Source organism: Mus caroli, unplaced genomic scaffold, assembly GCF_978045245.1.
Source record: "Mus caroli unplaced genomic scaffold, Mus_caroli_1 scaffold_8, whole genome shotgun sequence".
Taxonomy (NCBI): domain Eukaryota; kingdom Metazoa; phylum Chordata; class Mammalia; order Rodentia; family Muridae; genus Mus; species Mus caroli.
Genome location: NW_028227263.1, coordinates 60,614,536 through 60,628,536, shown reverse-complemented (window position 1 = coordinate 60,628,536; position 14,001 = coordinate 60,614,536). Strand labels below are relative to the sequence as shown.

The 14,001-nt window shown below is 32.6% G+C and overlaps 1 protein-coding gene and 1 pseudogene across 1 annotated transcript; one reads left to right on the top strand and one right to left on the bottom strand.

Moving 5' to 3' along the window:
• The window catches only part of LOC147002943 (vomeronasal type-2 receptor 116-like), a 438,646-nt pseudogene that overhangs the window by 387,806 nt on the left and 36,839 nt on the right, over positions 1-14,001 (top strand).
• LOC110287963 (vomeronasal type-2 receptor 116-like) lies at positions 1,962-13,972 on the bottom strand. The gene is made up of 6 exons (XM_021154438.2): positions 13,612-13,972; positions 9,962-10,241; positions 8,770-9,576; positions 7,845-8,072; positions 7,379-7,502; positions 1,962-4,898 (listed from the first exon to the last, which is right to left on the bottom strand). Exons 1-6 carry the CDS (start codon positions 13,806-13,808, stop codon positions 3,979-3,981), a joined length of 2,556 nt encoding a protein of 851 aa, XP_021010097.1. The 5' UTR covers positions 13,809-13,972; the 3' UTR covers positions 1,962-3,978.

The window sequence follows — 14,001 nt, the reverse complement described above, 5'->3', positions numbered from 1 at the left end:
TGGAGAAATAATAATAGTCCTCCATTGCTACTGGGATTGTATACTGGTACAACCACACCAGGATCATATTTGTCATTTCTTCAGAAAGTTGGAAATAGTTCTACTTGAAGACACAGCTATAACACCCTTGGACATATAATCGCAAGATGATCCACCATACTCCAAAATCTGTGCCCCACCTTATTCATTCTTTGTTTGTTGTTGTTGTTGTTTTGAGACAGGGTTTCTCCGTGTACCCCTGGATATCCTGGAACTCACTCTGTAGACCAGGCTGGCCTCGAGCTCAGAAAGTCGTCTGCCTCTGCCTCCCAAGTGATGGGATTAAAGGCATGTGCCACCACTCCCAGCTGCTCTACTTTATTCATAGTAGCCTTTCTTGTAATAGCTAAAAGCTGGAAAAAACTCAGGTGTCAAAAACTGAAGAAGATATAGAAAAAATGGTTCATTTACACAATGGAATAAAATTCAGCTATTAAAATGAGGACATCATGAATCTTCCATGCAAATGGATGAAACTAGAAGATATCATCCTGTGGTTGCTATCCAAGACTCAAAATGTCATCCATGGTCTGCACTTACCAATAAGCCTATATTAGTCAAAAAGCACAGAATACCCTTATGCAATCACAGATTGCATAAAGTTTAACTATAATGAATGCCCAACTAAGGATGTTTCAACCACACTTACAAGAGGAAATAAAATAATCATGACTTGCAGAGAGAGGGAGAGACCAGGATGATGAAGGGAGGAGGAGGGAAAAGGAAAACAGAGTCAGGTATGGGAGAAGGGGTACAGGAGAGAAACCCAGAGCCAGAGGGCCAGAAAAAGGAATGAAAATGTTCAGCATCCTTGGAATCTCTCATGACTCAATCAGGTTACCTTAGTCAAATTGCCTAACAATTGGGAGAGGGAACCGGAAGACTCCACCTCCAGTAGATAGATAGAGCCAAAGATCAGAAACCGGTTTACTAACACATAGTCAACACTTCTGATCCAGAACAATGCCTGTCTAAAGAACTGCAGGGACAAAAATGGAGAAAAATCTGAAGACAAGAACGTAGTATGCTTGCCCTCTGATAGGCTCTACCAGCAGCTGACTAAAACAGATATACATATTTAACCCCAACCATTGGATTGAAGTCCACCATCCCCATGGTTGACTTAGGCAAATGACTGAAGAAGCTGAAGGGGTGGGCAACACCATAATAAGACTAGCAGTCTCAACTAATCTGGACCCCAGGAAACTCTCAGAGATTGCACCATCTATCAACAGGATACATGAACTGGTGTCAGGTCCCTGGCACTTGTAGAGCAGAACACTGCCTGGTGTGTCATTATTGGCTGAACTTATGCCGAATCCTCAAGAGACTTGAGGCCTTAGAGAAGGGCAAGGTCTCCTGGGAATGAGGAGCACCGTCTAGGAGATAAGGAGGAGAAAGTATAGATAAGGAACTGTAGGAGGGGTGACATAATGGGGGATGAAATGACTGAACTGTTTATAAATAAAATAATACTAATAAAAATGCTGATAGTTTTTCTTAGATAAAAGAATCCTTAGAGGAAATGAATCATCTCAGTGAACATTAGTTGCAAAAAGGAATCCTAAGATCATACCAGCTATCTAAAAGTATGAGAAAAATGCAAAGCATCCTGGAAGAAGTTTTAAACCTTTTGAGTGTCCTGAAGGTTGTGAAGTATACTCCATATTCCCACCTTTGTATGGTTTATACATAAACTGTGAGTTATATTTGTTCTTATAAGTAAACCCTCACCCAGATTCTGGTATAAAATCCTTATAAAATGTAATGGTTCAACAAATTTCACTTTAGGGTGAGCAACTGTGTGTGTGTGTGTGTGTGTGTGTGTGTGTGTGTGTGTGTGTGTTTCTATGTGTGTGGGCAAGCAGGCATGCATGTGTGTTCTATATCTGGGTTTAAGAGTTCTGTATGTTTCATTTACCCAAGTAGGGTTCTTTAGTTCAACAAAATTCAAGACAATATGTAAACATTTTGATAATTTAAGCCCCTATCACCATCTTAACATTGTCCTTTCTATTTCATAAAGTAGCAGGGCTATACAGAGAAGTCTTACTTAAAATATGCAATATAGAAATAATTTCCTATTAAGTTTTTCTAAAATGTTATTACCAAGTCTGGAATTTCACTAATAGTTATTTTTGTTATAATGTCTTTATGGAAATCAATGATTTACTTTACATGCACAAGCTTTCTATAATTATGAATTTAGAAGAGAATATCAATAGATTAATAAAATATAGATTATTCAGAACTACACTCATGGAACAATACATAACCACCTTTATTTCACCAATAAGGATCACACAATAATCATATAGATCATCTTAGGACTAGACAAATGTAAATGATACGTTTTTTCCAGTTACACTATAGTTCTTAATCTTACTCTTAATTTATAAATATAATGATAATACTTATTAGTTTAAATATTTATTCTTTATTCAATATTCCTTTGCCCCATGTTAAACTCTACTCTTAGCTTTTACACACATAAAAAATAACAGGTTTTCATCTTTATCTTCACATAAAATCCCATCAAAGGTATCTCATCTTAAGAATTCCTATAAGAGAGGAAAGTTTTAGTGCAAAATTCATGAAAATTAAACTGAGAATTCAGCTTCAAATTATAGATGACATATATAATAGCTTAGTGAAAATTTCAAATTATTTCAATCATGTAAATTAATAAACTATGAGAAATTATGAAATTTCACAAAAATTTAATTGTAATATATTAATATTTATTCTTCCTTTCCCTATATAGCTTCTACAACTTTTCAATACAAGCTTTTCCCAAATTTTGTCTTTGGTTTTTGATAATTCACTATGTATAGTAAGTGATGCTAGACTGTGCAAAGATTTAGGGCCATTTATTAGACAGTGTATATTCTACCATAAACCGTGTCCACAATAAAAGAATAAGTTTTCCTTACAAATGCCCTCTCTACTTCTTATAGTTTAAAGTATGTTGGAGGAGACCTAAAGAAGATCTCCTGAGTTATGCCAGTGTTCTCAATTTTTGATATTTTGGAGATTTTGTTTAGTAATATGTCTTTCAAGAACATCATCCAGTTATAAAGATAGATTTTCACACTTCTAAGTGATTGGCCCTTAATTTCTCTGCCTCATATGCCAAGATATTTTCCAAGCCTTGATTGTGAGGCTGTTTTACTTAAGGTAGAGAAACATAATTGTTAATCTTTGTAGTTAAAATCATTATGCACTTCTTAACTGATTGCTATGTATTATATAAATAATTATCTATGACTAAGTTTAAGAGATGACTATTTCCTCAAATATAAACATAAGTAAAAAGATATGCATTTTAGGCAATGGCCATTTAGCAAAATAAGAACAGGTTTTTATGGACTTGTTCATATCCTCATCTATGTGACTTTCAGTAGAATTATGGTATAAATCTCAGAGCAACTTCCTTATGATCAGTATTCAAATTGAAACATAATGTAGTGATACCATCATAAATTTTTATCTTATCACATGCTGGAGTATCATGTTACAAAGAAAATTATTTAATTGTTCATAATTTTTTGCAGAACAAGAAAAATAACAAAAGATTCCTTATTAATAACCCTCTATATATAATATCAACATGGTAATTTTTTCTAGAACATAAGAATAACACACAATTAATACAGGTAGGTGGATAATACATGAAATAATTTGTAAAGCAAAGTGCTAATTTTCAGATACCTGACAGTTATAAATAAAAATAAACTGTCATTATATGTATAAAAGTGTCTGATTAAACAGTTTTATCCAATAAACTGAAGTCCAGGTCATGTGTTTGAATTTTATTATACATCTTATATTCCACATTTTTATATGATAGCAACTTCATATTTCAACAAAATATGTGAGCAGTAGAAAGCAGTTTTGTGAAAATGTAGACAAGTTTGACACACTATATAAGTGGCTAATTTAACTTTTATTTTCAACTTTAACATGTTGTTTCCTGAACTTGTGAAAAGAATTTGTTTGTGGTCTTAATAAAATAATATAGCATTTTGGGGCAAATATACAAAGAAGCAGCCCTGCACTGGAGGCCAAGATACAGAAAATTTCCACAGCGACCATAGTCTTGCCTTTAGTGCTGTGGTAGACAGGGATGAAAGTGATCCAGACACTGCAGAACACCAGCATGCTGAATGTCAAGAGCTTTGCTTCATTGAATGTATCAGGCAGATTCCTGGCCAAGAAAGCTACAGTGAAACTTGCTAGAGCAACAAAGCCCATGTATCCAAGGACACAGTAGAAGGCAATCACTGAACCTTTGTTGCAAACAATGATGATGTGGCCATGTACAATGTGTACATCAGCATCAACAAATGGAGGAGAAGTTCCAATCCAGACTACACAAAGAATAAGCTGAATTATTGTGCATATGAGAATGATGTATTTGGGTGCCCCTGACATAAGCAGCCACCTCATTCTTCTTCCTGGAACAGTTATCTTGAATGCCAGTACTACAGTAATTGTCTTGGCCAAGATAGTAGAGGTAGCCACAGTGAATGCAATGGCAAATGTGGTCTGCTGCAGGACACAGATGACCATAGTGGGATAACCAATGTAAAGCAAGGAACAGGTAAAACAAAATATGAGGGAGATGAGCAGGACAAAGCTAAGTCTTTGGTTATTGGCTTTGACTATGGGAGTATCTCGGTGTTTCAGGAAGACAAAGAGTACAACAGATGTAAGGAGAGAGAAGCATAGAGCAAAGCCAGCTAGAGCTTTTCCTAAAGGGTCTCTATAATCTAAATTATCCACAACTCTTTGAAGACAGAGTGTATGGTCTTCATTGGCATATTGATCTTCCAGACACTTTACACACTGATCCATGTCTAGTACAGGAAGAAAAGTGTTATCAGATATATTTATTTATTACCATTTACAAGATACACTGAATTAATACATTGGAAAATTATAGCTAAATTAGACTTGCATCTTGTGCTATATGTAAATTTAAATGTGGAGGCTGCATAGCATTTGACCTAAATTTTAATGCTTATCATCTTCATGAAAGCTTATGTTCATAATTATTTTATATATTCAAGCTGTTTATGGCTTATTTCAAAAACGCATAACATCACATAATTTTCATGTTTCCACAATCACATATCTTAAATTGACCATTCGTGGAAACAAAGTTTTATAATTAATTTATGCTCTATATGTGTGTCCATATGTCTTACAATTTAGTGATCAGCAATTCTTTCTGTGTACATGTGGTCTCAAGTTGATTGTTGGACTAATAAATTAATTATATCCCATCCGTATCTTGGGAAAAAAAACCTATGCTCAAAATGTTACTAAAACATCTTAATCCCTAACTATGCTCCAAATACTTTTGCTTACACACAGAGTTATGTATAGTCCCTACTCTATGAAAATCACAGACACCACTAGAGAAAATCATAGTAAAATTAAGAGTTTTAGGGTCCTATCCATTGAATATATCTACAAAATTGATTTGTCATTTACTCAGTTAGTCAGTTAGTAGATGAAAATTTGATGTGAACTTATATATTTTTTATTTTCTAAGATAATCACTAGTAAAACCCATAAAATCTCAACAAAAGAGAATCTTAAAGTAAGCTGGGTGAGATAAAAAACAATAAACATAACAAAGTGGAGTAGGGAAAGATTATCAAGTAAAAATCTACATAAGGAACTAAAGACAACCAGAGAATATTGAGCTACTTTCCTAGGGTAGAGGCTACCTATTAATTGTCTTTGAATAACAAAATAGTCTTCCCCTAAAAAACACAAGTAATCCTATACGGACTAATTTACTGTACTTAGAAATATTTTATATACAGAATCTGTGCATGGAACAGCAATTAAAATATCGATCATAAATTTTAAAGGCAGTAAAGAGTTTTGATTTTGTAAGAAGGACAGGGAAAAGTATAATGGTGTTATTGTATTATAATCTTGGTACTAAAAGTAGCAAATGAAAGTACTGATAATGTTAAGGCAGACACAATATGAAAATTTTAGCACACAAATTTTCTACATGTTAAAAATGATATATTCAGTTTTGTGATTAAATTTATGAATTTTGGTCAAGCATATTTCCTCCAGTATTCATAATTTCTGTAAGATTTGACAACCTAATGCTCCGAAGGTTGTAGTATTTATTCAGAAATATGTATGTAATATTATATTTCTCAAAAAATTTCTTGACACATAATTCTACACAGAGGCTTAGAACATTTTTCAACTTGTATCCTTTTAACTTTCACTACATGTATTCTGTTTTCTTTTAATTTTAACTGAATCAATTTTAGCAATGTGAATAGTTGTGTCTTTCAAGTACTGTCTTGTATTGAAAGATGTATATTCTGTTTCGTTTTGTATTATCTCTTGGATTGCTCTGAATAATGCTGTTTAAATGTTGAGCAGAATTACTCAAATAATACAAATTTGTATTTTAAAAAAATCAGGTAATCAGGTACTATTATATATATATATATACCTATTATATATATAAAATCATATTATATATTTATATATATATATCTGTAAATCATATTTTATATATTTGTGTGTGTGTTTGTATATGTGTGTGTATACAAGCCTTTATACATTATACAGTGAAATGTCAGCCTCTGCTCAACTACAGTTCAAGCTTACCAGAAGAACTGATAGGCTGTCTGTAAACCCTATCCACATAAATAGAAAATGTACAGCTTGGTCTTCTGTGTCCTGTAACAAGTGGAGGAAAATCTATGCATATCTTTGTGACCTGCCATTGGCTTTCTTTCACTTACTTTTGCTGCCTCATTGGGCCTCAGTGCTATTTCTTCTTTGAACAGAAAACATATGATGAAACAGGATCCAAGGGGAAGCTATCTTACTATGATGGGAAAGATAAGGTTCATGAGGGGGGATGAATTTGGCAGAAGTGGAGGGATGGGGCATGTGAGTAGACTGTAAAGTGAATAAATGGTAATGTATTGGAAATGTATGGTATTCCGATATTTAATAAAATTGAAAAGCACAAACATGTCATAATGTACTTGTCTTTTGTATTCTAAAGAAATATTCTAAAGAATATTAGAATATTTCTTTAGAATGCAAAATATCCTGGAAAATATTGTTTTCCAGGGATCTACAATAGTAAGGCAAAAAAAAAAAAACAATTCAAGAGAGAAAGTGTTTAATATTTTAAATAATTATTAAAAATATATTTATATATATCTGAAGCTTTTGATCCTTAACATGATATATCTTCTGTTTTCCCATAAAGGAATGTTGAGAACTATGTAAATTTGTGAGAAAAAATCAATTTAATTATTTTTGTAACAGACAATCTTACTTGTCATGTTGGAAATTTCATTTTCTGGGCAGGGGATACAAACAAAACAGCAGATATCCTTTCCTTCCTGAGGGGATTTTCTGAGTCCTGGTGTGCAAGGCATACTACATATTGAGGGCAGAATCTGTGAAAAATAATATATATTATATAAATATGGGTAATATCCTAACGGACAAACATCCAGGATTCAACAGAGATCCACTGAAAGACCTCATTTAACACAAATGTATCATGTTAAATTGTACTGTTTTATTTTTTACAGATAAAATCTATGAATGTATAATGAGTTATATATTAAGAAATATAAAAACAGAGGTTAGTAACAAGAAAGAGAGAATATCTAGTTCAGTGTATAGTAAGTCAATAAATGAAGAAATACCAATTATTTATTCCATGACAAAGCAAAAGTAGAGACTATTTTAGGTAATTGTGCTACATGTTAAACACTAAAATTATGAATAATTACCTGGTCAATATCTGTAGCCCACTCCGTCATTTCTTTAGACATATATAGCTTTTGACCACTTGGAAGATGCCCTGAAAATCTTCCTATTTTCATTTTAAGTCCATAATCTTTTTGAAAATCCATGATATAGAAAATGTCATACTCTGTATCATGCTTCAAATTCTGGTTCATGTTGACTAGGTCTCCAGCTGGATTTACAAATTTTAAGGTCTTCAGTATAGAGAACATCTAAAACACATTTGTCATTTTAGTTTCAACTAGGCTTACACATTAGACTAGAAAGTATTACATTTAGAAATTTCCCACTTATTATTACCCTTTCCAAAAATCTAACTTCACCAGAAGTATTCAGTACTAAAGTCAAAAATAAATTTCATGTAGATGTAAATTTAGTTCCACTTTGTTTACTAATACAATTTTCTTGATGGACTTGGTGCTTTAAAACCTATACTCCTGATTTTTATGATTGGAGAGTAATGACACCTCGATGCTTTTTCTCCCAATAATTTTATTTGATCACAGGCAATGGAGTACAAAGTATTAGTTAGTGAAATTAATGGGAAAGTACATGATATTCTCTGTCATCTATTTAGTAATTTGAATAGGATCTTATGAATAACATAAAAGACAAGGCATTTTCTTATGGCTATTTAAGAATTTCATTAGAAAAATTAATACATGAGTCATATATTTGGTTCAAAGATCTGTATAAAAATTCATGACTTAGATTGTGAATGCTGACATGCATACCAATGTTCACTGTGTCATAATATATGACAGAAACATGATCTGACACCTATGCAATAATAGAATATAGAACTATGTACATTTATGTGTGAAATTTCTTATTCACATGGCTTTAAACCATGTGATTCTATTAAAATACTCAAACCATGTAAATGCCATTTAGTGTAACACTCATTACCTTCCAAGAGTCAAATTCCAGTTCTTTCCCAGGATTCTTTGACCATGTTTCTTCTTCTTGCAGATGCATCTCATGAAGTGAGTAGGCCACAGCATATATAGCATTGTATAAGTTATAGCATGCATCACTCATGGCCATTCCAAGTGGTGTCCTGAATAACCATGTAAATATAGTTTTGGTTGGACAATTCTTCAGCTTCTTACAATTAGATGGTGGCAATGAACATCTAAAATATGTCCACCATAGTTTGGCAAAGGAAAATTCACTACTGTAGTTTGAAGGGTGTACTGTTTGGATAAATTTTTCAAAACCAGGTATTTCAGGTTGCTGATGTGAAAAAATAAAAGTCCCAGTAGAAGAGTATAGCAAGAAATCTCCTAGAATCGTGATCATATCAAATTGTGACACACTAACCCAGATTCTTAAAATGCCTTGAGATATCCACACATTAAGGTTATTCTTTATGGGAGAAAATTTGTCTCCATAAACTATCACAACTTTTGCTGATGACATTGAGATATGTTTATAATTCATGCTTAACTCTTTAAGAGCCGTGGACATTTCAGTTTTGATAATAATAGCAACTGATAAACAAACAATGTTTTTCTGCATTTCTCCTTTCAGTTCAGAAAGGAATTGTATTCCTTGGTCATCATTTGAAACAATCACTCCTATCCAGTTCCATCTGAAATGAACCACTAGGGACACCATGGCTAGTGGTAGAGATGTGTCCTTGGGAGATATCTGGTACAGATTAGGAAATTGTTCATTATCACTCAGACGTAGATGAAAGTGCCCACAGTAAAGCTGAAAAATACAGTAAATAGACAACAATATAAACATGATTGACTGCAGAGGGATCGTTGTGAGATTGGAGTATGCTTGAGCAAAGTGTATTCATTTTAGAAAGTGATTATTTTTCATCTCATTATTTCAGTGTATCCAACTTCTTGTGATTCTCTAAATAGTAAAGGTATGCTGAGTATTCTGGTATAACATTTCACAATACTGATATCTCCCATGCCCATTTATGATAAAGTTGTTGTGTTTGCCACAAAAATATCTATGCATTTATGTTTGATAAATCATAATAAACATAATACCTTCCTCTGCCTTTTAAACTGCATTCATAATCAGAAAGTCTCACTGAGGTGAGAAAGTGTTTCCTTAAAATTATTCCACCTTGACGTACCTCAGGAATTCTGGAGATGTACAGGAATGGTCCAAGTTTTGTAGATACTGCCCATATAGGAGCTGTAAGTACAATTAAATATCTTCTCTCATTTGTGCAGGAGTAATTAGGAATAATGTCCTCACTTTTCAAAGCCGAATCAGTTTTCTCATCATATTTTCCTCCGTTACATTCAATATTAACTAGCAGAGAAATGTTAGGCAAAATATGGCAGTTCTTATTTACTTCTTCCAAGGCAAGATAAACAGAGAAAATCAAGTGGTTGATCTTGGGTGTCACCCTGAAAACAGAGCAGTAGAGAATATAGTTCCCAAAACTGTACAAGCATGAGCCATAAAAAAAAAAATTCTAGCATACAGAGAGGAAATCAATACAAAATGTTCTCAGTTATGTACTGGTTTTAACTTACAAGAAAGGGAATATAGCATAAGTTTACATTAAATTCTCTAAATTCCTACAAAATAAATTTCTGTTGTTTTATAAAGCCTATGAAACACAAATCATAAGCTTCATTTTCCAAGTTCATAATGATGGCATAAGTTATAGTTAGATGTAATGTGATGAAATGATCACATTCCACTTTCTCCTATAATCCTAATGTTTCTCAAACCTTAATGATGCTACTCAGAAATAACTAAAACACAACTTTTAAATTTTTACTCCCTGGTATTTAGGCAGAATATCTCTTCATACTACCAATACTATATCCACACAAGATTTCAATTTGAGATTGTCAATTTGTATTAAATTGTGCTGTATCTCCACCACCATGGTCAAGTTTTGACCTAATTTATTAACATTGCTCTAATTTTATATTGTTTTGCATGTAGATCACAAACAATGTAGGTGCAACAGTAACTCAATATTTTACTTCTAAAAGTAACTGGCCTTTTTAACTGTGCTGTCATGTTTATGGTAATAAAATATATGTCCAAATATTGGTGACAAATTTACAGTGAATAACTGTTCAACAATTTCTTTTGTGTAGGCACAATGTAGGATGAGATACATACATAGTTTTGGAAACATATCTGCTATGTAACATAAAAGGCCTTTTAAGAAATTATATATATAAAGTTTGCAAGTCCAATGGGCCTCTCTTTCCAGTGATGACCGAGTAGGCCATCTTTCGATACATATGCAGCTAGAGACAAGAGCTCCGGGGTACTGGTTAGTTCATCATGTTGTTCCAACTATAGGGTTGCAGATCCCTTTAGCTCCTTGGATACTTTCTCTAGCTTCTCCATTGGGAGCCCTGTGATACATCTAATAGCTGACTGTGAGCATCCACTCCTGTGTTTGCTAGGCCCCTGCATAGTCTCACAAGAGACAGCTATATTTGGGTCCTTTCAGCAAAATCTTGCTAGTGTATGCAAACTTTATATGCCCCAATATAGGGGAATGCCAGGGCCAAAAGAATGGGAATGTGTGGGTAGGGAAGTGGGGGGCGCTATGGGGGACTTTTGGGATAGCATTGGAAATGTAATTGAGGAAAATATGTAATAAAAAATATTAAAAATTAAAAAAAAGAAATTATATATAATGATTCTACTTTCTCTCTCTCTCTCTCTCTCTCTCTCTCTCTCTCTATATATATATATATATATATATATATATATATATGATCATGACCAAAGAAAAACTTAAAATTTAAGTCATGTATATAACCAAAAAGTATTTTCTACATAATATGTTACTTGTTAAATTCTAGACAGAAAATTCTTGCCTTGATATTTTCCTTATTAATAGTAAGAAGAAATTAAAACATTTATATAGACTCTACCCTTCTGTAGCATGTGGAAACACTTACACTGAAAGTCATGCAGTTTAAATTGTTAGAGTGCTGGACATAAAACTTCCCATATTTTAAAATAGGACACTAAGACATATTGTCCCAGTAGCTAGAAATATTTGAAAGTAAATTAAATGAATTACAAAATCCCTTTCCTTATATATAACAAGGCTTATCTGAAATAATATCTAGCTTAAAACAATCTTATGGGAGATGTAAAAATGTGTTTTGATAATTTTCTTGTTCAAACAACTCCCCTACATTCTTTCTCAACTATAACTAATCATTTAGATTTCTGGTTCATCTCCTCCATCCTGAATTTTACCGTGAGTATTAATTTTTATTATTAAATACTCATTTTCTCTATTATATCAACCAATAGTTCTACCAATCTCTTTTAAATAATTCCTTTAATCTATTCCAAAGATAAGAATATTCATTGTTTCCATTTTTATTTCATTCTGATTATTCAATTTGAAAGTGAATAGAATCTTTATCTAAAACTGACAATGTCATTGTGCTAATCTCTCTTTCTCTCTCTCTCTCTCTCTCTCTCTCTCTCTCTCTCTCTCTCTCTCTCTCTCTCTCTCTCTCTCTCTGTGTGTGTTTCTCTCTGTCTGTCTGTCTATCTCTCATACACACACATATATATTTTCTTTTTAAGTATGATATTATTGAAACTTTGAAATCTTATTTTGGTAAATGTCCTAAAATATCGTGGATAAATTATCAGAATTCCTTCAACTGAAATCTCAAATACAGTAACCCCATTTTAAAAGAGATATTATATATCATAAAATGTATATCAATTTATATAAAGTACACTCAATCCCCATAAATCAAAACACATTTAATATTATTAGGAAAACAGAAACAAATTTGAATGTTGAATGAGTATAGTAGATGAAATTATACAGTAATTATGGGAAATAAATTTGTGAAATCTGTACATGACAGTCTTGGTATAGGAAAAGTCTATACCCACAGTAATCCTCCCTCAAATTTTATCAGGTATCACAGACAACATATTTTATTCTAGTGCTCAAAAATGAAATAGCCAGTCATAGGTTGTATGGGTATCATCCCTTGTAACAAATTAACAAATTATCTGTTGGTTCAGGGAAATGCTTCAAATGTTTCTAATTGATAAATTTGAATAAGTTTCTGGTATTAATACAAAATAAATATGTGCCAATGACCTTGTAACAGAATGTAAAAGAAAGAAAAATGAAAATTCTCTTTGTGAAAAAAAAATGTGTCTCAGTCTTGACTTCTGCTGCAGGATTCATAGACCACAACATTTTGAAATTATGATAGATTGATTATTTGAATAATATCTGTATATCTTCTTAAGACATGTAACTAATAAGAGCAGATATCCAAATGGATGATGTGTAGGAATTGGGCATCCACGCTGTCAGATGAAACATTAGCAGACTAATAAAGACCACTATATTTTAGTCTCCATGAAATAATCTAAAAGAATTATTTATTCCAAATTTTTCAGTTTAATCCCAAGACAAAATAAGTTGGAAATTGGCAAATTAGGGGAGTCTCTTTACTAGCATGGTCCATATCATGGGGTAATTCATTTAGTACCTACCTAGAAATTGTGACTCAAAAATTAAAAAAAAAAAAAAAAAAAAAAAAAAAAAAAAAAAAAAAAAAAACAATACGGTACTCATAAAACAACCAGAATTGGAAAAAATACCCAGAATTGAAACATGAAATAAATTTTGGATATCTCCTAGAAAGGGAGAGCCAGACAACACATGGTATCATGGTCTACATCGCAGCATTTCTAGAATGCTTTGTCTCTAATGATAAAGTAAAATAACTAAATGAAATATGCACTTACTGCTTGTCCAGATTCCAACTGAAATAATCATTCTTCACATAACCTTGCTTTGTGGAAATAAAAAACAAACAAAAAGTTTCTTTATCTCCTAGATCATTTTTGGTGTCTTTTATTCTCCAAAAGCATCTGGGGTCACTCAAATGACAAAAAATAAAGGAAATCTTCAGAAACCAGAAGACAGAGATCAAAGAGAACATCTTTTTCCTGTCCACAAGATATCTGCCAGAGCAAAATGCAGCATATACAGTCAGATATAAAGAATTTCATGCACTATTATTGTGTGAACGCATCCAGAACCCACTATTTATTACTGTACTCACTACTAAAGGACAAATGTAATTCTCTTAGTAATTTCCTTTTCAGTTCTATGTTTGCCTCTAGAGGATTCTT

Coding starts and splice junctions, on each gene's coding strand:
- LOC110287963 (XM_021154438.2), bottom strand. CDS start 13,808: ATGTTCTCTTTGATCTCTGTCTTCTGGTTTCTGAAGATTTCCTTTATT. Junction 8,073..8,769: donor TGGAATTTGACTCTTGGAAG/GTAATGAGTGTT, acceptor AATGTGTTTTAG/ATGTTCTCTATACTGAAGAC. Junction 7,503..7,844: donor GGGCTACAGATATTGACCAG/GTAATTATTCAT, acceptor TATTTTTCACAG/ATTCTGCCCTCAATATGTAG.